This window comes from Apus apus, chromosome 2 (assembly GCF_020740795.1).
Source record: "Apus apus isolate bApuApu2 chromosome 2, bApuApu2.pri.cur, whole genome shotgun sequence".
Taxonomy (NCBI): Eukaryota; Metazoa; Chordata; class Aves; order Apodiformes; family Apodidae; genus Apus; species Apus apus.
In genome coordinates this window covers 131,626,068-131,653,323 of record NC_067283.1, presented here as the reverse complement: position 1 = coordinate 131,653,323, position 27,256 = coordinate 131,626,068, and the positions used below count along the sequence as shown (strand labels likewise).

General features: G+C 38.6%; 1 protein-coding gene across 6 annotated transcripts in view; it reads left to right on the top strand.

The window, feature by feature from the left end:
- RUNX1T1 (RUNX1 partner transcriptional co-repressor 1) overlaps positions 1-27,256 on the top strand; it is a 115,668-nt gene that overhangs the window by 39,937 nt on the left and 48,475 nt on the right. For 3 of the 6 annotated variants that reach the window (XM_051610504.1, XM_051610505.1, XM_051610507.1), the window contains 2 exons: positions 22,085-22,222; positions 25,962-26,203. In XM_051610504.1, the coding sequence (XP_051466464.1) occupies positions 22,085-22,222; positions 25,962-26,203 (380 nt within the window). Of the gene's footprint in view, positions 1-7,410; positions 7,529-7,857; positions 7,882-8,210; positions 8,355-22,084; positions 22,223-25,961; positions 26,204-27,256 lie in introns of those variants that run through there. The other 3 variants (XM_051610508.1, XM_051610509.1, XM_051610510.1) reach the window with 3 other exon arrangements.

The window sequence follows — 27,256 nt, the reverse complement described above, 5'->3', positions numbered from 1 at the left end:
CATGATATCTAGTACTTTTCAGGACCTGTGCATGTATATCTTTACCAGTTTTCTAGTTTGTTTGCTGCATCCTTTTTTCATCCAAATATGTACATCAAGGAATAACTACAAAAAATCTTCTGAAGCCTGATCTCTTACTACTAGGTCATGGACTAAAGCTAAGTGCAGAAAACGACTTCTGCACTTAAGTATTAGCTGGCTTCCACATCCAAAATTACATGTCTCAAACTCTTTCCTGTTTCCTGATGCACCACTGTTACAGCTTCAGAGTTCCCCAAGCAGGTAGAGCTGCATCTGTGCACACTAACATCTGTTTCAGTATCGATAGGATTAAGCAGGTCAGTGCTGAGTTCACACCTATGTCTTTTTTGAATTGAAGCATTTCTGTGTCTTGAGTCTTTGCACTGTTGGATCTGGGATCTGGTTGGTAATCTCAGGGGATGCCTGATGCATATTTAGAATAGTTGGTCTTTTCAAAAGTGCAGTCTTGCTTTTTGTTCCCAGAAATGTCCATGGTGTGAAACGGAGCACAAAGCCAGTGATGCTGAGGCGAGTAGAGATTAAATTGAGAAATCCATGGGGCACAGCAGTGCTTGGATTTTTACTTGGATGCAGACAAAGTCTAGCCATATTGGCCTGTTTGGCAAGGCTGATTTCATTCAGTATTCTGCTATGCAAGATCCACATTCACACAGTTCCTCTGCAAAGCTGGTGAAGCCCTTGCCATGCTGTACCATACTATCTATATACACTGGCTCAAGTCTTGAGAAGTTCAGCTGTCTCTGCACCACATTGCATTTTGCGATGTACATCTGTTCTTTCTGCTTCTTGTACATAAGAGTCATCAGCACAGAGCAGGCCCAGTGCAGGAGCAACTTCTGCCTCACTGCCATTAATTCTGGGTCTTCATCCCTCCTGAACTGTTTCCTGCTTGGTCCTTGAGCAGGACAAGAGTGATGGAGATTACTTCCATCCAGAATAAACCACTGCTGGTAGGTAGCTTTCCCTCCCCCCACTGAGGGAATATGTTATAGACTTGAGCTTGAGCAAGCAGAAGGAGGATTTGAATTCATGGCTTTCACTTTCAGAATGAGGCTTCTTCTCAAAAGGCTTAATCAAAATTAATGCTCACCTCTTCATCTTGCCTAGCTGTGTTTTACACAAACCAGTTCTACCCACCAACCTTCTGATGGTGAGAATATGGACATCTTTTCTGGAGGAGGGATAAGTGCTGTGGATACCATGTCTTGTAAGTTACTGAGGCTCTTACAAGGCCAGAAGTAAAGCATCTAGTCTCCAGTATTTCCCTGTTGTTGAGCTGCAGGCAGTTGGTAGTTAAATATAACTAACTTTATATCATCTTTTCTGTTGTGAGCTGTCTACAGCTACCAAATGGGAGGGTGTAGAGAAGATAGATGGATGAAACAAAACTCCACTCAGAGGTGAACAGTGATAGGATCAGAGGCAACAGGTGCAAGTAATGGACCATGATAAATCTCAACGAGATACTAGGAAATAAATTCTTCACTGTAAGGATGGCCAGACTGAAAAAGATTGTCCAGAGAGGTCATGGTATTTCCATTACTGGAGACATTAAAAAGTCCTGTTGGATAAACCTCTGGCAACTTGATCTTACTCCACAGGCTTTGAGGCAGAAGGGCTTGGGCTAGCTGATCTCCCAAGGTTCCTTCAACCTGTATGACAATTCTCTGTTCCTACTGAGTTAGCTGTTTTGGATAGGCAGTCCAAGGTACTTCACACCTGTGCACTATATGAGAGAGCAGAGCACTCTCTGGCACTGGCTTGTGTGTTGTTTCAGGGGGAAATCTCAGCAGCACTGAGCTTCTGGGCACCTAAAGGTAGTTACTCATTGAATCTGATCTGAAACCTTTACTTGATCTGTAACTTGCTGAGTGAACTTTGCCTTTGCATGCCAGCAGAGGAGCAGATTGTCAGGATCAGTGCTGGTAGAAAAGGCTGCACCACCATCCCATGGTAGCTCATGGAGGTGTGCTTTCACATATCAAAGCTGAATTAATTTAATTTCTCTGTGCTGTTTGGTTTTGTATTTTTATTTTTTTCCCTAGTAGTAATTTCTTCTTTACTGCCAGGCATAGGCAGAGCATGGAGAAATAGCCTCATTGTGAGCACTAAAGAAGAACTTGAGACAAGTTGCTGAAGACGTCGGAATTTGAGAAGTGTCAATTCAACTGGAGTTTCACTGACCTCTTGGTTTTGTCCCTGTGGCACAGCACACCACCTGGTAGTAATGTTCTTGCAGCTGGTTTAGGGCTGTAATGTAAAAAGAAATACTGAACTGATCCAGCTTCTAAAAATCTGCCCGAATTCCTATGGCATGAAGCTGCAGCTTTACTTGAGCTTTTCCATCATGTTGCATAACAAAGTTGTGCATTTGTTTTTACTTCTTAAAAATAAAACAGCTTCATTTTCCTGCTGTTGGGATCTGGCAATCTTGTGAAATTTTTGTGAGGAATAACTACGTGGTAGGACCCACACATTTGAATTGATTTAAATTATCCAGCCAGTTGTTTCAGTATTAATGTGCATATATGTTCTGGAACTGTGCCTGCAATGTAACTGTGTTTAAATGGGAACAAAGTGTAAGTCAAAGGTGGCAGGAAATATTTCTGAAGTTTGAGAGGAAATACCATCAGTGGTGGACATAACTATTAAGAGTACCACCCATATGGTTCTCATTCATTATGGACATCCCTTTAGAAGCAGACTGTAACAAGCTCTGCAGAATTTTGCATGTTGACAATATTGAGTTGACAAAGACCGAAAGAAGTGTGGAAATATAAGAGCTAAAGGAATTGGTATTGATTGATCACCTCTTGGTGGAGAGGCTGAAGAATATGGAAGAAAAATGTATTTTGGTAACCCTTCAAGTGTGCTGCAAGTTTGTGCAGATCTGGTGGATGGTCAGGCCTTTTTCATTTTTAGTTAAAAAAAGGGGTTTGCTGTAATGAATAGAGATTTGAGGAAGTGGGATTTACATATTCTTAACTGCAGCAAGGTTTGAAATATTGATTCAAGAAGCAAGAGTATGTTTTACCTTTTGAAGTCCATTGCCCTTTCCAGCTTATTGATACATCTTTTCTCTTCCAGGGGTTAGTGCACTATTCTGTCTTCTAGAAGTCATTCAGAAAGCATCTCTAAATTTTAATTTGTTACCCTTTCAGTTCTAATGCTTTACTGAAATTTTCTTCATGTGCTTATATCTACTTCTCCAAGCCCTGTGAGTCCTCCTGTTCATCTCGAGGGCAGATTTTGTGGTTCCCTCTTTCTGATTCTTCTAGTGATGCTGGGCTCACTGTCTCATTCTGCTCCTGTTTTGAAACCACATCTTGCTAAAGGAGTAATCTCCCAGTTTAGTGATACAGGGCTTTTCCCCTTCTTTCAGATCTCCTCACTATGTGTTCTGTGAATCATGCAAACACACATGACTCAGTCTTCCTGCCACAAAATTACAGTTTTGAAAATATATGCACTTGCATCATATGAAAATACAGCCATAATTTGGTTCCTGCTTCTAAACTCTACAGTCCAAATGCATCCTGGTGGCCCTTTTAAGCCAAGGCAGCCAGCATGTGTTCACAGCATTCAATTTTTATTGTAGCTATTTTATAAACTGAATGAATGCTATCTCCAAAGACTTTCCTATATGTGACTTCCCTATATAATTCTTGAATTTTTCAAGAGAATCTTTTTTAAGGGATTTTGCACCTTGCAGAGCACCAGACATATCATTCATGGTTAGCAAATACAAATTAACATTTATTGTTCCAATTTTTGTTTTTCTAGTCAATTGCACCACATAGGTGTTGATTGTGTCATTGTATCTGCTAGCTTTGTACATGCTTGTATTCGAGTTAGGAGAGAGTTTCCTAATTGAAAAGGTCATTTTCTGTGAACAGTGTTACTGTTTCTTTTGGCTACTTTATTGCTTGGAACTGTAAAAGGTACATTTTTTTGACTATTAGAACTAGAAACACTACAATGTACAAAAATGATATTTAAAAAACAGGGATGCAATAACTTGGCTCTTTTTGAGAAGAAGTCAGTGTTTGTATCAGTTTTGAAAGGAGGCACCAAAGAATACTGAGTTGAACCGTAAGGATTTTGAGAGTTACTAATGTGGTAAAGAAAGCTGAGAGATGCTCATTAAAGCAGCCTTGGTTATGTCTGTGAAAGAAAGGATGTAGTTAGATGCCCAGTGAGGTCAAATGACAGTCATTGAATAGCTTTGAGAGTCATAGGTTTTCTTCTTGGAAACTGGTTTGCAGCATTTTACTGTGTCTTTGGACTTGGTGTTTTTAGTTTTCATTCCTCATTGGCAGATGGAGGGCAGTGATAAAACTCAGTTTCTGGAGTTCCAGTGGTCCACACTGGTTGAGTGGTACTGCAGGATCTCCTAACTCTAGGATCGTAAAAGAGAGAGGTCTTCCGTTTATCTCATTCATATTAGTTTTTGGTAGTAATTAAAATTACTTTCTTAATGTCAATATTAGATTATTTTACACTGAGATCACCGTTAGAATGCATTGCATCTCCAGAAACAAAAGCAAAGTCCTTTGCAATTTTTAAAGGGGATCTGTGCAGTAAGGAGTGTATATTTTACTTCTCTGAATTCCTAACAGTCGATGTGAGCAAATGGAAGAGAAGCAAGACGGTGGGCTCTCTGGGAATATTATTTGTTGTCTCCCTTGTTAAAATTTTAAAGTATTTTGAAGAATGCTCCTCTTGTTATTTTGTTAATTTCCTTACAACTCTCTTTACATCATTCTCTGTGGTTGTAAAAGCAAATATGTATTTGGGTTTTCTATATTTAATAAGCAAGCCTGCTGCTCTGGAGATGAATCTGTGCATGAAACTTTCATCGAGAGCTTGGTATGAAAGCAGAGTCTTCAGAGCATGTATAGCAAGTTCTCTGCTGTCTAAGGGAGAGCCTGTGTTTCAGTATTTCTTTGCCCACTTCAGACTCTTCTGCATAGGCAGAACCACATCTTGTGGAATAAACGTTGAACCTGTGTGGTTGCTTCTCAGGACAGCTGACCAGCCAGGCTTCTTACTCTTGACATGTCAGTTGGTAAATTAGTAATTTCCAATTCCTTTCATTTTGAGGAAGGAAAGCAATCATGTTTAATCTTCAGAGACCTGCAGAAACAGAATTCTTTGGTTTATGCTGCCTTAAAGTTTTTGCTTCAAACAGGTTTTGAGCGTTTGTACTCCAAAGATAAAAATGCTGCCTACATTTCAGGTATTCACCAGCATTCCTCTGTAGAGCTACAAGACAAATTATATACACCCTCCTAAGTTAACTTCTATATTCTTTCAGAAAGAGCTTTGTGGATTCTGCATAATACTCTGTTCTTTCTTGAAGAAATACAGAAAACCATGATGCCTTGATTTCTTCCTGACACCAGCAAATATGATTGCATGGTCTCAGGCATTGGTTTAGGACAGTCTTGAAAGAATGGGTGTCTGTTAGTTAATCACCTGGAATGCTTAATAGTTTTATCACAGCTGTTCTTCTTTTTGGAGACTGTAAGTGCTTTTGCTGTCTTGCCACACTAGATATAGAGTACATGCCTTGATGAATTACCCAATGGGGATTCTGCCACAGAAATTGATGCTTGCTAAATCAAAATCAAAGCCTTTTTTGTTTGCCTCCTTTGGACATGACAGAAAAGCTGCTGCATTTAGATGCGTCTGCTTACAAGTCTGGGATAGGCGCATATTGTTGCTTGCAATTGCTAGGGTTTGGAGGGCTTTTTTCCACAAAATAATATGATGATGCAGATGTTCTGAGATTGTTCTTTAAAAAAGTTGATTGCAAATCTGATGGTGAAAGATGATCAGCAGCTAGCATATATCATCATATTCTGATCCAAGCAGGTTCCTTTGGGAGTCAAATGTACTGTTTCAGTATGTTGTAATTAAATTGAGTGCTGTTTAGGTGTCAGAAATTACTTTGTAATGCAGGATAATGTACTTAAATAGACTTATTTTGCACAATGCAAATCATAATCTAGCCAATTACCCTTAAAGTCTATATATGTTAAGAAACAAAACAAACCTCCCACTATTCAATAGGAAGAGAAAAAGGAAAAAAAACCTGTTTGATTTCTGACTCTGTCCATAAGACATCCTTGCATTGGAGTCAGTCTGGACTTGATGCTAGAATATTGCCTGTTGTTTTTGAATAACAGTGTTAAAGTGCTTTGTTTGAAAGAAAAAGATAATTACTTTTTATTTTAGTTCAACCAAACCTTTAATAGCTGGGAAAAAACTTCTTATACACGCAACAGATAACTCCTGTAACTAGCTTGTCTGAGGTTTTGAGCAATGTTAATTCCCAGGAAAATCTGTGTGAGTTGTGAATGCTCAGCATCTTACAGAATTAGACTGTATTTATGAGAAGGCTATAATGTTGTTAGGAAAATAATGGATTTATATGCATGGTGAAACCTGTTTGTAAATCAGCAGCTGGTTTCCAAAATATCAGAAATTAGCAAAATGTTTACTGATGTGTTATCTTTCTGAAAAACATGTTTAAAAACACTTGAACATCAAATCTTCAAATGAGTAAAGTGGATTTGTTTTTCCTCAGCCTTCTCAGGTCTTTCTTACTGGTGGTTCGAATGTGCAGACTCTTCATTTTCACTCTTGAGAACCTCATTTTGGGCTTTGAAGGGCCCAGCAGGAGGAACAAAACCACAACACTTTTCTTGCAAACTCTGTATTTCTATAGGAGGTATATTTATATGAATAGATAGGAAACATTCAGGTGATAGCAGAAAGTATGTTTAATTTTTTATGCATATGCATACTGTAATATAGAACACTAGTTCCATTTCTCTGTAGTCAGATGAAACCTGCTTAGGACTGAATTAATGAATGATGCAAAGCAGTATTAAAATACTACATTTATTTAGAATCATATATACAGGTCCAAGCAATTGTTTAAATATAAAAGTCAAATACTTTCATATCTCTAATTTTTTTTTTTTTAAATACTGTAAACTAATTTCCTTGTGGACGATATACTAAGTTTCATGCTCTGATTTAAAATTAAACCCTGACTCCTACCCTACAAATGAATCTTGAATTGTGTATGTCTTCACTGTAAAGGTTTCCAGCATGATAAAAAATGGAATTCAGTTCAAAGATGTTTAATGCAGTTTCCTCTGTGTTATTTAGTTACACAGAAAGTCTTACCTTTAACCACTGCCCCCCAGTTCTTCATTTACCAATAGTATTGAGGGAAAAATTTGTGATGTGCTGCTTATACATAATTTAAAACAATTGTGCTAGCTTTAAACCTGAAGTCTTTCTTCATCTATCATTTATCTCATGATGTTATCTTTTGTATTCGGTACCCTTCAGTAAGCACAGCCTGACACGTCTTGTGGCCTTTACCTTCTGTGATAAAAAAGATTGAAAAGATGCTTGGCATCACCTGGTGAAGATGAGGCAACCCTGGAGAACTGTGCTTCAGGAGCAGGTGACTGATGCTAAGAAATGTGCCAGTCTAGGGACACAGCTGAAGGGTTGTAGTAAGGAAGGGGGAGGGGAAAGGGAGAAAAAAAGAGCAGGAACATTAATACATCTTCCTGAGGTTTGATGGGACATATACTGCCTACTGTTCCATCTGGTGCTTATGATAGCATGGCATATTAGCATGCTGCAAGTTCATAATGTATTCAGGGCGAGAAAACACCACTTGCATACCAATTGAGGCGTCCTCTTTCTCAGAGCTGCCTTTGAATTTCAATGATGTTTATGCCTCCTAAGCCATGACTGAATGGAGCATTTCCGCTCGAGGAGGAATAACAGCAGTAAGGGACTCTGGCTTGTGTGGGTTTTCTTTCCCCTCTCTTCTTTATTTCCCCTCTTTTAAAAATTGTTTTTGTTTTTAATTTGTTTCCTTTCTTCCTGCTCTCTTCTCCCAATTCTTTTGTTTTGGGGGAAGCTTAAAGGCAGGTTGAGGTTTTGGACTAGCTAATGACATAGCTTCTGTTATTATTATACATTAACATTTTAAAAGGATCTGGTCTATTGTCTTTTTTTTGCTTATCTTGAAATGCTTAAATGTACTTTTAATGATATTTTGATGAAATTGCTCTAAAAGCAGTGTCATGAAGCATTTAAAAAAATAGCATATTGCAATTCTGCTTTATATTCAGATTTCCTGTATTGCCAAATTAAAGAACAAACAATACCCTGAATTCCGCATTTCATGGTAAAGTATTTGGGCTCTACCTCTTCAAAGACTTGATTTTCACTTCAAGTGTGCTACCATAATAGGATAAGTATCTGAAGTTGAGAAGGTATGTAAGTCTTTATAGCAGTGAGGTCTTTTTATCAATCACTTGCAGGAAATGTACTGATACGTTCGTTGTATTTCTCCCTACCCTGTCCTCTTTGAAGCTCTGCTGAGATTGACACTTGACTGGAGACAATCTCAAAACTGCACTTTAGAAACTCTCAACTGCACATTTTGTTTCTGAACTTGTCAAAGATTGTGATCCTTTTATGGCTCAGTGCTCTGAATTGCTCTGCAGCCCTCCTTCCAGTAGGTTTTGAAAGTGTGAAATTTACATACAAGGTAGGGTATCTGATGTAGGATTTTCAAGGGTCTGGAGTAATACCTGAGTACTAGTTACATTTGCCTGTGTTGGTGACTGTGCTTCTAAACTACTTCATATGTTTTGAAAGTCCTACCCTGAAAAAGGAGGCTAAGCTTGCTGCTTGAAGAGAGGACAATATTAAAACAGTATCTCTCATGCAAACCTGCTTAATGAATGCTTTTGGTATCTAGTCCTCTACCTGCATAGCTGGACTCTTGCTCCTGCCCAGAACCAACTGTGGTTTGAGGCTTTACCTTAATCTTTATTGCATGTGACAGTCATGCCAATACAACTAATAAAAATGTACTAGGTACCACTTTGAACTCCTTCACTCTAATTTAGTATTAATCCACCTGATTACTAAAAAACTAAGTATCTTGCTATATAGTTCTGCTGCTTTCTTTCAAATACATCCAGCCGTGACTTCAATAAATACGTATTTTCAGACAGTCATTTAGCCACTCTTGCATAGATAAGAAATGAAAAATGCATTAGTCATCTTGACAAAGAATAAATTGACTTATTTTGGTTTACTATCTGAATACCTGTTGTCTGATGGCTTAAGAACATTCCTTGTTTATTGATAGTGCATTTAGATCTAGATATTAATGTCTTGGCTTAAATGCTATTTTTTTTTTTCTTCATACATTCAGGAAGGCTAATGTTACTGAATAGGAATGTACAGGAGGTAGTGTGGGTAATTCAAGCAAGTTTAGTCAGCACTTACAAGATTCTTGAAATGTTTCTTGATGTCCTACAGAACTGTTAACATCTGCACGGCTTGTGAGAAGAGCCACATTTATTACAGCTGTATGCTAGCTAGAATGCAAAAGAAAGGAGGGGGGGCATCAGTTAAGAATGAAGCAGCTGGCTTTCAGTACAGAGATTTATCATTTTACTCTCATTACAAACCAACAGTAAACTCTACTTGGACTCTTTTGCATCAGCTTCTTTGAGATGGCAGGTTGAAGGCTTAGGAGTTCAGCTATCAGTAAATAATGACCAGCAAAATAGACACAGTTTAAAAGAAAACAAAGCTTTTAGATAAATAATCACAAGTGGTGATGTTCAGTGTTTTGAGGAGCTGTTCCAGTATGACATAAGATGATGCAAAGCATGTGGTTGAAGTCTACATTTGAGATGGTAAAAAAAAAGAAGATAGAGACAGAAAAAATGAGGGACTAATAAAAGAGAAGGCTGCTGGCTCCCTGTGGAACCAAGGAGGTCATACAGTTTCTTGTCCTCATTCTTGACTGGGTTTGGGGTTGCTGGAGGAAAGGAAGGTATGTCGAGAGACTCCTGATAGATATTCCAGGCCTGACTGAATGATGTAATAATACCTCAGTGTGTTTGTTTCACCTCTTGTTTTCTCTCTTTTTGTACTAAAAGAGAAAACGAGGGAAGAACAATCAGTACCAGTATCTCATTTTCTGTTTCACTCCTTCTTGTAAAAAATCACATGTTTCCAGATTATTTTTTTATGGATCCAAGTTTGGGTCATGTGTCTCCCCCGTATCTGTTGCACACACACCCCATTTCTTTCTTGGCAATTGAAATGGATTTAAACCCAAGCTTTGGCAACATCAAAGGTACGCGTAAATTGTCACGATTTTTGTTAACTTCACTTAAGATCAAAGATTTTTAACCTTGTTTTCTTGTTCCATCTTTCTGATATGAATGAAAGCTGGTATTTCTTTTGTTTCCTCTGGTTAATGTAGCTTGGTATGCTTGCTTTTTCTGCTTGCCTTTTTTCCTGCATATTTTAAGTGAACAGATTCTGGTTTTGCTCAGTTAACTTCTTTACAACGTGCACAAGCAATTCACAGTGGGACTACCACGATCTGTGTTTCCCACTGTTCCTTGACTACCTCAGCAACTGGGGAAGCTGAATATCTACTCTCCTGTCCTTTATAGTTCTCCTTCAATTATGGCTCCGAATAATTTTCTTATATTTTCTAATACAAAACCTATTGCGTGTTAACTTGTAGTGAAAGCAGGGAGATACCCATTAAGAAATAAGGCCAATTAGGACCATTATGATGAAGAGCAGCCACTTGTTGCAAAAACTCTTTTAAAGTGTTGGTTGAAGTATCTATATGCTCACCTTTCTACTGTCCATGATGTTGATCTGCAGATGTCCACTCTGATAAGCTACTATGCTTTTTTACCCTTTTTACCTAAATTTAGGCTTTTTGCTATTACACTCATCATCATTTAATTATAGCATGTGGCACTATAAGAGCTCTACCAAACTGCCACCTCTTCTTTCCATTTTTCTGAAACCAGAGTGCAGGCAAAGGAAATTTTTTTAACATTTCATTTATTAAAATTGCTGCATTTGATTGGTCAGTGTTCACCACCTCATGCTTTCTGAAGCAGTGGGTTTAGTTTCTGAAAGTTTATTTCCACTTAGTCTTGTGGAAACACTTTTTATCTTAATTTTGTGCAGATTGTTGGCATTGAACAGAATTATATGCAAAACCATGTAGCTCTAAGTCAGAGCTCATAATCACCTTTGGAAATGACCTGTTAAGTGTCTAATAGGTCATTTGTATGCACAGTTACTGAAGCTACTTGCTCTGTTGCAATAATTATGAAAAAAATAATGGATTGTAACTCATTTGGGGACAATTATTCTTGTTAACTGTTAAGTATCTCATTGAAGTCCTCCTAATTTCCCTTTTTAAAAATTTTCCTTTTCTAATTTCAGAATTTGCCTTGGATAGTTGTTGCAGTTCAGCAGTTCTTTATTTCTTCATATCCCAAGTAGTTTAAAGGCAACAGCCAGACAACTACTATTGTGTTTTACATCTTCTATTCCAAGCAAATACCATAAAGAAACATGTCCTCAAAGGAGATCCCAGTGCAGTCACTATCTCTCTGTTCTTTTGAATTGTCTCTGCAATTGGGATTTAGCTTTCTTAATAAGTATGTGGTGCCAGAAGAATGTTTATAAATATCTATGTGAGCGGCCTAGTATTTGTTTCTTTTATTTGTGCCCTGCTTGTCATACGATCTCTTTGACTGATTATAGGTATGAAGAAAATCTTGGGTTTTGTTTGGTACTCTGTGTTTTGGTGCAAAAAAAGAAATTATTACAGTTTGGTGGGATATTTCCAAATTCACATATTATCACATGGCTATACTTGTGTGAGCATGTTCTGGGTTCCTACGACTGGGTATAGTGTATGATTGTAGGCATGCTGCTGCTGCCCAATGTGCTGCCTGCTGCAGTTTTGCTTTTTGAGTATTTTACATAGAAAGTCATCTGTAAGTCAGGATGAGGTGGAGGGCAGGGAGGTGTAAGTTGAGGGAGGAGCAGAAATGCCCTCACTTGTTTGGTTTGGTGCTGTGAAAATGGAATAGTACACACTGATGTATACATACAGAATATCATGAGCTTTCTTGTCCTTCAGCATATTGCTAAGGTTGACTTTTGATACTGGAAAGAACTTTCTGTAAAGCATCTCGCTTTGCCTTTCTGAGTACCTTGTCCTGTATTTTGAATTTTCCGTATGGAGAGGGAGCTTTTCCCTGCATGATATCAGCTCCCTCTCATGGTCAGTAGACACCAAACATTTCCAGAAACTCTTAGCCAAGGGGTGTTCCCAGCTGAGTGTTTTGTATGCTTTCATCTGGCACTCCAGTCCCCACTGCCAGCACTGAAGGTGCATCCTGAGCCTGTTGCCACTCCACAGGAAGAGGCTGCCCCGCTGCACTCTCAAGCACCCTCTGCTCCACCACAGGGTTTCTTTGCTCCTGTTGACTCTTCTTTCCTTTTTCATAAAAAATGGCTCTTCTCTCTGGTTCAACCACTTCTCAATGAATCGAAGTGTATATATCCAAGTAGACCCAAAGCCAAATGTAGGGTGTTTCCATAGCACAGAGAGAGTTAAATCTGCTTTTCATGAGAGTAGCATGTACAAGAAAACCTACCATATTACCAAGGGTTAAGTGCATCTGTGTTGAACATTCAGACTTCAAACACATCAGACTTCTTTACTTTGTCAATATTTCTCTTACACTTGTAGCATTGAATGGTTTCTCTCCAGTCTGACTTCTCGCCCTTCAGTTTCCCCTCCATTTAACATTCCCTTCAATGTAATTGAGGACGATTTCTTTCTTACAATTTTCTGAAGTAGAATATAAAACAAAACAAAACAAAACCCACAAAAAACTAAAAACAAAGAAAATAAATCATAGCAAGTATTTTTATATACCAAATCAAGCAAGTAAAATTTGATTAAACGTGTATAAGTGCATGCACATACCCACACACATGCACATATATAGAAGCAACCCATGGAAGCTGTACTGATCCACATAGGTAAATATTAAATTCCTGTGCTGGAATAGTGGGTTTAGCTGGCTTGATAAAAATGAGTTTCTATACCTCTAAAAACCTTTTTGTTTACATATTTGTTGGTAAAAAAGGAATACATAAAATGTGAATCTGCCAGACATGAAATGAAGCATGTTCTGTACAACTGGTTAAGCATGGCAATGCTATGATACCTGAAATTGTTTTAATATTTTGCTTATATTTTCTGTGGTTTCTATAGTAATTGCTGATATTTTTTTTTTTTTTTTTTAATTCAGGCTTCAGCTATATATTTTGCTTTTTGGGGGGAAGAGACTTTTAAAAAAGGAAGTTTTAGGTTTTATTATGTAAGACTAAGACTGCTGTGATGCTTTAAGGTCTAGAAATGTTGCATGTAATTGTATGCCCTGTGAGTGGTCTCATTAGTTTACTTACAGCTGTTTCCAGTGTCTGCAGCTGAGCACGTATTTCTGAGTCTTTCTAGGCCTAGGGACTGCAAGGCTAATCCAGCACCTCTCTTTCTGGGTGAGCTAGCCTGATTTCTGTGCCAATGTGAATTTTTATGAATTCATTGGCTTTGGAACAATGTTTAATCTGGTTTTACATTGTGTTAGTCTGGTTTCACATGACATACACAAGTTTCTTCTTTTCCCTCCTCCTTTACATGCTGAGATTATTTCATATTAACATTTAGATATGCATGTGATACATTTTGCCATACAATTGATTTGAAATGTGTTTTTTGCTAATGGTAACATTTTGTGTGTGAGCTTATTTGCCAATAAGTAATATTACCTCATCTAAGAGAGTATCTGGGATTGGGGGGTCTTAATTTCATGTGAAGTTTCTGAGACTCTTCCCTCCTATCTCCCCACTGCTGCTTTCAGGTGCAGTCCAGTCCCCAGCATAAAAGAGCGCCAGTGTGACATGCAGCATTGAGGAGGAGCTGGTTTGTAACTGATGATGAGCATTTTCACACACTCTATCTAGACAGTCAGTTGTGTAAACACAAGGTATCTTTAATGGCATCATCATGCCATGTGATATGATGTGATATGATAGTCTTCCAAATGGTAGACTTCCACAAATGCTTAAGTACTGATTAGGGTAATAAATTGCACTACTTGGTATTATACGCTGACATGAAGACAGGGGAAAGGCCTATAGTTTCACTTCTCTGTTGCTGGTAGTGGGCAGTACATAACAGTGGCAGAACCTGAGCAAGGGTTTTGGGGGAAAATAAGCTTTAGTGTGTATTTTTCATTGGTGGAGTAATGCCTGTCTTGGCTGGCTGAATAGAAACCAAGGACTTAGTATTTCTGGTGGCTGAGGATCACATATTCTCATGTACACCAGCCAGGCTGCTAGACCACTCTGAATGCCTCTGGTTCTCATGAGGCAAAGGACCTAGAATCTATGCAGGATTATTTATACCATCTGACTTAGCAGCCTTAGGAATTATTAAATTAGAGGCTCTTAACTCTTCCATTCACTGATTATATGGGGAGTCTAGCCTGCTAATTTAGCTGTATGTGTTAGATGGGAGAAATTAGCAGCCTTCCTTAGACCAGAGTGGTACTTGCTGTTGGGAGGGAGTTTGGTGGCCTGTGCTTTCTGTCTTAAAGGTAAGGTCTTGTTCCGCAGGCCTGAATATTTGGCCTAACTGAATAAACTTTCCATTGTTTGAATTATCACTGGGAGGAGCTGTGTTCTTGGATGGATAAAACTGCAATGTGACAGAGCAGAGATTTGGGACCTTGATCTGTGAGGTAAGGAGCAGTCTGGCCCAGACTGGCCAGTGATCTCAATATTCACTGAACTGGTTTTGGAAATAAAAGTAGTAATAGTTGATTATGGGACTATTTGCTTCTTTAACGGTGTTAGCTATGCATACATAGAGACGTTTTCATGATGCTTGGTGGGATGTATAGAATAAATCCATGTTGTCTGCACCCTTGTTACAGGCCAACTCGTATGTATTTGGCCATGACAGGGGAACTGGTAGACTTTATTTTCTGGGGGCTTATGGAAACTGTGGCAGCTGTCACAGTTTGGCCCTTATTTTGCTTGTCTGTTCTTGTTGAAGTATTTTGTAAACCGTTACAGTGGTAGGAGATCTAGATTTAGAATGTATTTTTCCTGCCTGCATTGCCTTGGGTGGTCAAGCGATTTTGCAATGTACAATTTGCAGAGTCAGGAAGGGGGAAGGAGAATAAAGGTGTCTAAAATTCTGACATGAGTATTTATTTAATTACTAAATAATTGAAATTAATTTATGATAGTTTTGAAACTGTCAAAATATGTCAGATTTTTAAATAAGAAGAGATTTCTCCCCCCCCTTTAAAATTAAATTATGTGGTAAGACAAATTATTTATTTCAGGAGAAAATAATATGTCCAAGGAAAGCCAAGACTTAACATTTTAGTCTCAACTCTGAGACTGAACTCATGCATTGTTTGTTTTAGAATAAGTGTAACTATCTGGCCTTCAGTTGTGAAGCCATAACTGTGTGACAGACTTTTTTTGCCAGTCAGCACCTCTCACACTAGAAAACTGAAACAAAAGGGAGTGCTTCTGCGTTTTTGATTTGTTGTCATGACTGTAGGACCAATCAAAGGTACCACTATGGAAGAAGAACATGATGCAAGGCATTGTCTGCCATTCACCTGGTTCACATAATCCACAGACTATTCCTGCCAGAACTGGGAAAGAGTAGCACAAAAATCCCTTTCACATTTTGGGAAACAGAGTAGATTGCATTGTTTTCATGGCTTTTTTTAGCACATCTGAAAAAGGCTCTGATAACTTAGCCTGAGAGAACTTCAGCAAACTCCTAGGATGCAGAATTTCTTCTAGCTCCTGCATATGAAATAAGAAGAAATGGGTAAACTGAGTGTGTTTTCATTTATTTTGAAGAATAGCTGGAGATACGAGACATTCAAATATCTGAGCAGAGGAGAACCAAGATAAGACTGTAGCAAAGTTTTGATACTGCTCTTGCAAAAGTGTCATCTTCAGTAGGTGTGCTTCATACCTGGCATGCTAAGAAGGCGATGAATGAAATGTTACGTGGTCTTGAAAACTTTGCTGTACTCGTCCGTCACTTGCCCCACCCACATTCTCATTCCTGGTGGATAAAGCTTGCTGGGGTAATATTTTGTGACAAAATATGGAGCATGAGTGTCTGAGCTGTTTTCTGATACTGCCCTCTGCAAATCACCTAGGGAGTAAAAGTTCTCCATCGGGGAACTGGAAAGGCCAATAACTTGACTGCATCTGGTGCTGACAGCAGGTTATGTCCATATTATGCCTGTTTGAGATAAGTTGTTTATGGCACAAAAACATCCATTGTGTTTAGGTCTTTGTTTATTCATTAAGACAAAATGGCAAAGGGACAAATGGAATGAAGACTGAAATGGTCTCAAACAACTCTGAGGCATTCTTGGCTGGCAGAGGGTCTGCACTGGTGTAGCTCCAAATATTGTGTTTTACAGCTGTGCAGTGCATGAGGTGGGTAGGCTTTAGTGTATGTATCTGGCTTATACCATCCTTCTCAGCAAAGGCAGATACCTTGTAATATTGTCCTGCTCTGTGTAGTGGCAGGTCTGAGAGTCAAGAGTAGAGTCACCGCTTGTTAGCTGTGCTGCATGGCTTGGCCAGGTCTGGAGGGGAGGTTTTTTGGAGTTTTTTACAGACTGTACCATGATGTGTTATTATGGATGAAATTTGTGGTCTTTGGTGGACTTGAGAGATTTCTGTCTCCCAGTTTGTCACTACTGTGACTCATAATCTGTAGTTACCTGCCTGCAAATTCCATGATATCCCTCTCAAAAAATGAAAATTAGTCCAATGCCGTCTAGATGATCATCATCAGTATTGCATGCCACAGATTTAGGTCTCAATTAACATAATATGGCTGGCAGGGGCAGGTTCTAATCCCATGTGTCATATGCAGGGTTTGTACTTTCTGTGAGTTTAAAGGGGGGGGAAAAACCAATGGCCTCTTTTAATTTGGCAGTTTTTATTCTTATAATGTGCTGGCACAGAAGTAGTAAATACTGTACAATCAATATAGAGCGTCTTTTAAGAATCTTTCATGCCTGAATGTACATCTGGAACTGTTTGCACTAACTAAAAGTAAAATAAATGCCACAGCATATTATACCATACTTTTTTTCATTTAAAAAAGGAAATTGAAAACACACCACTCCTAGAAATGCTTGACATTGAATTGGCTATTCAAATGGTATCAGTAAAGTATTTATATATTCCATATTTTGTTCCATGCATCAGCTTTCCTTGATGCGTTAGACTTGGAAGGGTGCCATGTGAGCCCTAATGTTGCCAGATATGAAAGACCTCCTTGTTTTAACAATGGACCAAATAATTTGGGATAGAGGAAGTAAAGTAAATCAGTTTGAATACATGCACATCTCTTTGCCCCTATTGCTGCATGTTTTACTATGTCTCTTCCCTGTTTGTCTTCAGAAGCTGGGTGCACTTACGGTAAATATCAGTGCTTACCTAGCAGCTAAATATAGTGATAAAAAACCTCCTGTGATAAAAACTGAATGGTATGGTTTCACGAACCAAGAAATCCACAGAAGTATCATAATTTAAAGTTGGTTTTACAACATTCTTTAATTTAAAATGGAGGAAAATTCTTCTCTTGTAAAATCACAGTTCTTCACTCTATGCTGTAAAAAAGATTCAAGAATATATATTTCAAAATGTTTAGTTTTTGTGTTTGGTTTTTTTTTTTTTTTTAATACAAAAATATAATCCAAAGCAAATGCAATAGATCTCTGCATACTTGAAACATATTTTCTGAATTTATTCTGAGTCTCTCACTGCACCAGAGGGTTGTGTGTATGGATTAGGACTAGACCATTATTTCACCATCTATCTCCATCCTGAATTGATTGCAGCGAACACTGAAAATGAATTGCAGATGTCTCCTTTTCCCTCCGGTTTGGAGGACCTCTGGTTTCAGCCCCATTTGATCTGAACTGGACTAAGCAGTGCAAGTCTGTCACTGTTTATAGGGATTCAGTGGAATACATTTTTGCACCTGAAAGAAGTTACTTTTTCTGTACACACAGCCTACACTCTGAAATGTGTGATATTGTGGGATACTGCCTTTATGAAACTTTCTGGCATGTCTCTGCTAATTCAGAATTATTGTTTGAAATGTAGGTCCAACAGAAAAAAAATAAAAAAAAAATCTTGAAAAAAATACTAATTAAAAAAACGTATCTTTGCAATTGGTGAGTTCGTGTTGACATGAAAGCATAAAAATGTTTTTTTATTTCAATAAACTAAACTATTTTAATACATGGTTTTCCATAAAATTCTTCCAAATTTCAGGCAAAGTTCAATATATATGCTCTTGTATTATAAAACCAGAGTGAATGTTCATGAAATCTTACACAGGAAGGATTGCATATGTAAAAAATACCGTTTTTCCTCTGGAAGGATTCTTTCTTCCCCTCTCAAACCTTCATCACCTTCTGAATGTAGAGATAGCAGAATATCCACAGAGAGACTGTATGAAAAATGTCTATACATAAAAGCCCTCGTGGAATAACATGGTTTAGGGGAAACTTGGCTCATGCATACAACTTAAATACCATTTTGCCTTTAGCTTTTGTATTTTCAGACTATTTTTCAACAACTAGAGCAGAAAGTGTTGTGTGTTTGTTTGGTTTTAAATTAAGTAAGTAATGATTTGTAGAAGCTGGTGTTCTAGGCTAAATAGTGCTTTTATCAGCGTTGGTTCTGCTTTCTGCTCCATCACTATTTCATCCCTTGAGACATCTTCCTCTTAAAAACAGAGCTGCTGAGGTTCCCTGGGGCTGTGGGAGGTGGGACAGTGGTGGGTGCAGAGCAGCTGTAGGCAGGTGCTCCCAGCCCTGCAGCTCCCTCTGAGGTTAGGGAATCAGCTGTAGAGGTAAGGAACATATAAATAGTAGCAGTGAGAATACAATGGCTCATGCAGGAGTTTTGATATTACAGAGGTGGGATGTAAATGCTGCAATGGGGTAGGCTCTTCTCCTGGGTGATGTGTTGGTGGTGTTGTTTTCCAAGCACGTGGAAGAGCTTTGTATTTTGCATAGTACTTCTTCAAAAGCTTCCCCCCTCCACTGCCTCCCCAAGGAGTCTTTGCTCTGACAAGATAATCTTGTCCCCTGCTTAGAAGTGTTTCGAGGTGTGCTTGAAAAGAGCCTTATATCTCCTTACAGAAAGCAGGGCTAGGAAACTTACAGACAACCAGAGATAAATCTGTCTGTCTGCGACCATACAGTAGCAGAGAGGGGTTTAGGGCTTTGGAAGGGGCAGAAGGAGGTTAAGCAAAGGTAAGTGGCCTGTAAAGGGTTTTTTCCTTTACCCCTTAGAGGTCCAAAGAAAGGTAATTAGGAGAATCAAACCTAATATAATTAAATTTAGCTGAGAACTACAGGGGTCTGTAAATTCTGTGAATTATTGCAGTGATCTGCAAACCAGGTGAGAGACAGTGTTCAAGGCAGTAAGAATCAATTGGATTGCTGTAGAATGGCAATCTGAAATTGGAGGGGAAAACCAACACACCATTTCCCACTACCATGTTCAGTTTGAGTAGCAAAACATTGCCAGCTTTTTGGGAAAGCCTCCTCCCTTCAATCTGAGCAAATCTGAACTTTGAAATGTGGCAAAGGAGGGGAGCGGGAGCCATGTGGCTGGTTACAGGCTCGGGATCACTTTTAGTTATCAACAGCTGAATTGGAGGATACAGGCTGTGCCTGCTCACAGCAGACTGTTAGAGGAGTTCGATTTCTCTCACTCCTTCTTCCACCCACCTCCATCTCCTCTGTGCCTGTGTCTGCGCTCCCACATGCTTCAAATCTGTGTACCTGGACTGCCTTCCTTAACAGTTCAGTGTGAGTGTTAGCAGAATGAAAACCAGATGGACCAGCAGTTCCCACTGTTATCTCCCCACCAGCTCTGGCAAGCCTCCCTTTCTCTCTCCTTTCTTGGCATGGCAGAAATATTTGCCTTTATTTAGGAGGGCTCGGGCTCACTGCTGTGCCTCTTTCCCTCTGTTGCAACATGAGCTGAAAGCTATTTATTCCCTTGTTGCTGAGGTTGGTTGAGGTGAGTGCAAGATGAATTCTGCTATTAAGGAAGCAATTAACATTTCAAGATGAGTTTTCATAGTTCTTTATATTAAATGAATGGCTTGTTGAAGAAATAGATTTAAATGTCTCAGTATAGTGATATGGAAAGAAAATTTGTATACAGTATGTTTAAAAACTTGCTTTTGTTTTCCCGCATGTTATAATTTACTGTTGCTTGATTTGCAAATCAAATCTCACCTGTCTGTGTAGTAGCCTTAATATTTAAGCTAATAATTTTGGATACTGTTCTATACACAGCTGAGGTTTACTAACCTTAGATCAACACTCCAGATCCTATAATACTGTATAAGTATTCCCCTTATCCTGTTCCGGGGGTGTTTCACTGCTCATCTCCAAACTTGTCTCCAGATTCTGTATGAATTTCCCTGAGAACTGAAGCATCGTCTCTAAGCATTTTTAAAAAGGGTGAAGATGGCTTCTATAATTGCAGTACCTGAAACATTGCATCTCTGGGACATATTTCCTGAGCTTCAGGCAGCTAAAGATTGGTATCTGTTATGTTAAGCGTTGTTAATTTTTGTTGTTTGTTTGTTTTTAAACTTTCTGATAATGAAGTGTTGTGATAATTGTTTAGAAGTTCCTTTAAACATATCCTTCCTTTGTTAAATGTGTGCATTTCATTTAATGTCTCTCAGAGCAAATTTTAGATAGGATTTTTTGGTTGAAGCTTGTATGTTTTTAATAAGAACAAGGAAAGCATGTCACAAACTGAAGTGGCAGAATTTATGGATCATGACAGACTTTGGTATTGTCTGGAACTAAAACCACAGATTTACATAGTTACCCATTAGCAGAAACACTTACTTGCTTCACAAAATATGTTAATGTAACTCAGGAAGACTTGTGTAGGTCTGTGTATAAAATAAATAAACCTGATTCCCCAAAGAAGGAACGGAAGAATTTAACTTTTGCCCATTAAAAGCTAAACCTGATCTTGCTCATCTTTACTCAAGATGGCTTGCTAATCTCCCGGTATGAGTAAGGAAGCCTTATTTTTGCTTTCAGTTGGTAACTGTAGTAATGTTTTGCCTATTCTTGATAAATTAAATGCAAGGGTTTGGGTGGTTTAAAAAAATGTTAACCTAGAGGTGTCCAAAAAGATGTTGGATAAAGAAGATATACATCTATAGTTACTATACCAAATATCTTGCATCTTTAGTTGCAAGAGAAATACTAAGTTTTCTGCCTAGTTTTTCCTTTTGTTTTATTTTCTTTTCTTCTTTCTACTTATCTTGCAGGTTTTGAACATTAAAGTGTTAATGTATGAAGGTGCAAACTTTTGTTAAACAAATTTTATGTATGTGTAATGACTGACTTATGATTTCAGCGTGTTGTGTTAATTTCTCTGGTAAACATAAGAATATCCAAGAGCAGGGTGGTAAGGTAATCCAGGGGGCACACAGCATTTAACATAAGTATCTCTCCATGAATAAAAAAAGAAGTGATGGAGAGGAAGGCAGGCATTGGAAAAAAAAGAACATGAAGACAGCTGGCTTCAACCAATACTCCACCCAACATCTCACCTGTACTAAAGAGCTTCATGTTTTAATTCTGCAAGAGCTGTCGTAATGGGATTTATTACCTTTCTGTCTCTTCATCTGTTTTTTTCTTCCTGGCTGATGTGAGAGCCTTGAAGGAAAGTGGCATTATTGCAGCTCCAGGAGTGCTTGGGAGTAGCATCTGCGCATGCTAGAAATAAAAACACAAGATAATACTGCACTGCTACAAATGAGGTCTTCCCATCTGTGTTACACCTTCTTAAGTAAGGTTTAGATGATGTAATTTGGAAAGAGCACACTGGAGTAGATAATCAGGGGTAATCTTTTTGTGGCAGATGCTGAAGTGGCTCACTTCTTGTATTAGCTTTTAAGTTTTTATCAGAGGGGATTTGCTTGGAGAAATAAACTGGTGTGTTCCTGTGGTGTGTGTTACAGATCGCACTGAGAAGCATTCCACAATGCCAGACTCACCTGTGGATGTGAAGACACAATCCAGGCTGACGCCTCCAACCATGCCACCTCCTCCCACTACCCAAGGAGCTCCAAGAACCAGTTCATTCACACCCACAACGTGTAATTAGACTTATTTTTCTCTTTTTCTTCCATATTCTCTCTATTCTGTGTGTAAGAATTCAAAATAGATTAAGAGAAACCTTCATGATGTGGCAGGAGCAGCATTTGGTTGTACTGTGATAAAGTAATTAAGCAAAACTCAGATCACAACAGATTAATGCATCTTTAAGGTATTGAGTCATTCAGCTCTGAGTTACATTATTTCATTGTGACAGCTTGGCTGCAGTGTCAAAGAACAGGGAGCACTGGTTTCCCATGTACTTAATGCTTAGATGTCTCCTACCGTGAGAAGTATAGAAAACTTTCTTCTCCTCTCCTATGCCATTCTGTTGTTTTGTTTTAAGGGATCCTGTTCCTTTTTGGATAAAAAACTTCAGTAGTAAGTGTTGGAGGCTTTTTTGTTTATGTTTTTCAAAGTGGGGGTAATTCATAAAGAAAATAGTTATCTTTCTCCCACTTAAGATTGAATGAGAATTCTAGTTTAAGTGCTATATGATGTCTAGTTAACACTGATATAAAACAAAAAAATAAAGACCTTTTATTGTTTTATCTTGAGATTTCTAGCCTGTGACCGTTTTACTTCAATAAATCACTTGGGGCTGAACCTGTCTCAGTTTATTGATGTAAACACACAGGAAACTACTAGTCTTGCTGGAATCACTCTGCATTCATATCAGTGTAACTGAGATTTGAATCTGGCATGTTGTCTGGACTATTCTTTTCACAGCCATGAAATGATCCACATTTTTGTTACCAAGATTTAGCTGCAAATTTTTTGGTCTCTTTTATACTGCCTTGTAATAGTATAAACATGAGAATGTGTTTACTTTTCACGTTTTAAATAAAACATTTTTAGAACAGTAGAATACATATGCCTAAAGAGAATGAAGGCAGTATCTTCTGTTTGTCTTGTTGATGTCTGTTTAGTCCCTTTCTGTCTGTTAAATGCCTTATTTCAAATTCACCTCTGTGCAGAAGGCCAGCTGGAGGCCTTTGTAGCATTATCCCACAGAACCCTGTCCTGAGAATTTACATTGAACTTAAACAATGAGGAGGGTTTGTGCCAACTCTTAAAATAAACTCAGTTAAAATTTAACCCAGTGACCCTTATTCTGCAAAGATTTGTCTGTTTTGCTTAACTACAGCACCTGAATCATCCTAGGAACTGTTTCTAGGTTTTTGCAGGATAGTGCTTTCACAGATTAAGCTACCCAGTGTGATGCACTTTGCACAGTTCAGAATGATCTTTGGCAAAAATAAAGGGAGTAAGACAGTGTTCTTCAGTCACTCTTTTAATCCTCAGTGTACTCCTAAGATTTCTGTATGTTTGGCTATTTCATTGGGTTCCACACTTTGGAAGGTGTGCGAACCATGGCTGGATTTTTTTGGCTGTTTATATGAAGACTAAAAGTCTAAAAAAAGTCTTAATTTTAAATGCCTTTTACCCTGTCAGATTTTGTAGTTTGGCCAGCTTGTATAGTAAACAGTCACTTCTATTTGAGTGGCTATTATATTTATTATTACTACAGGGGCAAGGCCTGTAGACTAGAAGCATACTTGTTTTCTGGTTAAGAGTGTATTTCTTTTGCTCTTTTTGACTATTAAAACCTCTTATATTAGTTTAAAATTCAGAATGCTAAATTCTATTTTATTAATAACTTTGTTTTTTTTTATAAATGACACAAATATTTGCCAGTTGGCAAATTCAGATATTGTAAAGAATGACAAAAAATCATTAGTGTGGAGGGAGGGTGCCACCGGGGGGGGGGGAGGAAAAGTGATTGAGAGAAGCTGTATTTAGAGAGTATTTATTTCTTTTGTTGTGGAAGAAATTTTATCTCCCTTCTCCTAGGTAACGAGCTCTGCTGTTCTGTGCTTTCTTGAGCCCAAAGGGCTTTTTTAGCCTCAGAACACTGTCTAGAGCAGTCCCTTACCAGTGACTGAGTTGTTGGGTGGTGTAAGGGTAGAGCAGGACATGTTTTTATTTTTCCCAATCATATAATCATTATATGATGACTTTTGGCTATGCAAGCTCCCTGCAGTCATGATGTATTTGTTTACTCAGACCTCACTCTACTGCAGCACTCAGAGAGCATGGTGTGGAGCTGAACTTGCTGAGACCAACTTCTTTCTAGTTCTGCTTTTTCTACTTCTTATTTTACCTAGCCCACACAGCTAGAACAGGAAACAAAAAAATAGGATAAAACAGGCATAAACTAGGTAACCATCCAGATGACTTTTTCTGTAGTACCTCCAGAAGGACACTTCAGTCACTAGAGCAAAAGCTCCTTCAAAAGTATTGTGTTAGTAGTTAAAATCTGGCAATAAGATAGTGATTTAAATCTAATAGTAAGTGTCTATCCTCAAAAAGGACTTGCTGTCTAAAAAATAAATATGACTGCTGGAGAAAGTGACAAAGAGGGATGTTTGGCTTCGGAGAGGCCAGTCACTAAGAAACATTGAATGTTCTTTAAGTTGCTGACTCACCATGGTTATGCTTTTAAATAGGAAGCAATATAGACTAATACTCCTGTGCATTTTTGGTTGTAGACAGGTTCCTGATTTTTGATGTTTTTTTTGGGATGGGTTCTGAATGACTTCCCAAAAAGAAATAATCAAATTTCACCAGGGCAGTGACTGGCTGACTAAGGTTGCTGCTGAGTAGAGTTGTGTGCTGTGTGCTTACAGCTGCCGGTGCACTGGTACGTTCGGATTTCTAGTGAGCCGTCCTTTTTCTTGCTATTCGCTGTCATTTGGTGAGTCTGACTCACACAACCTCAACAGAGTGTGTTTGACTTTTGCTGTTCCAAGTAACCTGGGAGAAAAAGGATGTCCTCAGTTTGATTCTCTGCTCTCTTCTGGAGTGTGGATAAGAATCAAACCAATGTAGCTGCCAAAATCTGTCTGTTGTTGTCTTTAGTATATCTCATGAATCTTGTTGCCATAATTTTGAACACTTGGTACTTTAGATAGTTATTCTCACATCAGCCTAGCAACAGGAAGACAATACTTTCTTATGCCTCTTAGAGATAGGGTATTGGCACATAAAACCTGTTTGATTTGCTCATGGTCTCAGAGAAGTCTACTGAAGTCCAGCTTCATGATCTAGCTGCAAGGCTTCAGGCCACAGTGAGCATGCCACCGTTTGTACCTGCACAAACAACTTTGTATGCTCCATATGTTAGCAGCTAAGAAATCTGATTTGGAAAAAATAACCTTCTCACTGGGTGGTGTAAGGTTAAAACGTGAAAGTCCTGTTTTATAAACACAGCTGTCAGTTGTGTGTACAAAACACAAGTTAAAATATTCAGAGATAAACTGAGGCTTCGTGAAATATGTCTGTGCATTTTTTTTCTACCTCAAAGAGCAATTTTTTTTGGCCTTCAATCATACAGGCACTCGTGTTTTTTCTCTTTGTTCCTGTCTCTTTTTAAAATCCTCTAACAAAAGGCTTGTGTTGAAATTATGCTTCTTAGGTTTAGGAGCACTTTGGGGGGTGTGAGAGGGAACTGCTGTTACATCCAATCCACACACCAATCAGTACCAGCTACTGGGAAGCAGATATAAACTGCAGAGTGTCGCTTTGTCAAAAGGCTAATTATCTTTGATTGTGCATCTTAATTAATTTTGAGGTCAAGCACAGAAAACATAAGCTGATGGATTTTCCTCTGTCTTCCTTCTCTCTCTCTCTCTCTCTTCCTCCCTCTCTCTATTTTGTCCGCCTTTCTTTTTCTTTCAGTAACCAATGGCACTAGCCATTCGCCAACAGCGTTAAATGGAGCTCCATCTCCTCCTAATGGCTTTAGCAATGGGCCATCCTCTTCCTCTTCCTCTTCTCTGGCTAACCAGCAGTTACCGCCAGCTTGTGGAGCTAGGCAACTCAGCAAACTGAAGAGATTTCTTACAACCTTACAGCAGTTTGGCAATGACATTTCACCAGAGATTGGGGAGAGAGTACGTACCCTTGTGCTAGGACTTGTGGTAAGCAAAAAAACAATGATATAATAACTGTGATCTTTTTCTCTCCTTTTCCATCTGTTATGCTTGTCATGCATATTATATAAAAGTGTGGGTCACATACACTGTATATATCATATTTTAAGGATACCAAACAGGCAAGAATGAAGCGCTGGCTCTTGCTGCCAGAGCTAATATAAGTAACTTGTCTAGCTGCTCATGAGTGGTCGCTATTCTCAACGAGATACAGACTCAACTCTTTTTGCCAGTATAGTATGATGCTGTAATGCTATGGAAGGGTTTTTTGTTCTATACTGGCAGCACCCCTAATGTGGACATACCTTGAATTATATAATGTGGTAAAATACAGCTTGGTTCACCTAGTTTACTTGGCTGGTGAAAGGAGAGTGCCCTACCTATATAGTCACAGAATACTGGTTAAAAGGATGACCTGTCTGGAGTGTGGTTATGCAGTGGAAAACATTTTCTCAAGAGGCATTTAACCCAGCAACGAGGGATCTGATGGTGCATTGCTGCTACTTAAGTCACCTCATTTCTCAGGTTACCTTTATGTAATTATGTGGCTGAATGAAAATACCAGCTTTTTCTTACCTACATCTGTCAAGCTGGGTTGCTCTTTTACAGTTAAACTGCTGTGAATCTGGCCCAGGCTTCTTTTTATTTCCTGTAAACTCCTCTCTCCACCACACATTGTTGTCACCCATGTATCTCATTCAGCAATAATTAGATTAGGAGAAGAGGCGAAATGCTGTTGTGGCACTATTAATTCACATCTGTTCTGAGAAGCTGCAGTGGGCCTTGGCTTTATTTGGAGCAAGGAGGGGGAGCAGTGGGTGCCCCTTCACTTGATAGAGTCTGTGTTGAAAGTTTGATGTGGGCAGTGTAACTTCAGTAAGTCCTACTCTCTATTTGCTTCCATATTTTAAGTGACTGTTTAATGTGGTTTTGCTTGCCACCTGGTTCTCTGTGGAAAGGGGAGCTAGTAAAGAAACTAAAGATGGCTTTGGGAGAATCTACCTGCCCTTGATTTTCAGATCAAAAGTGCCTGTCCACTGT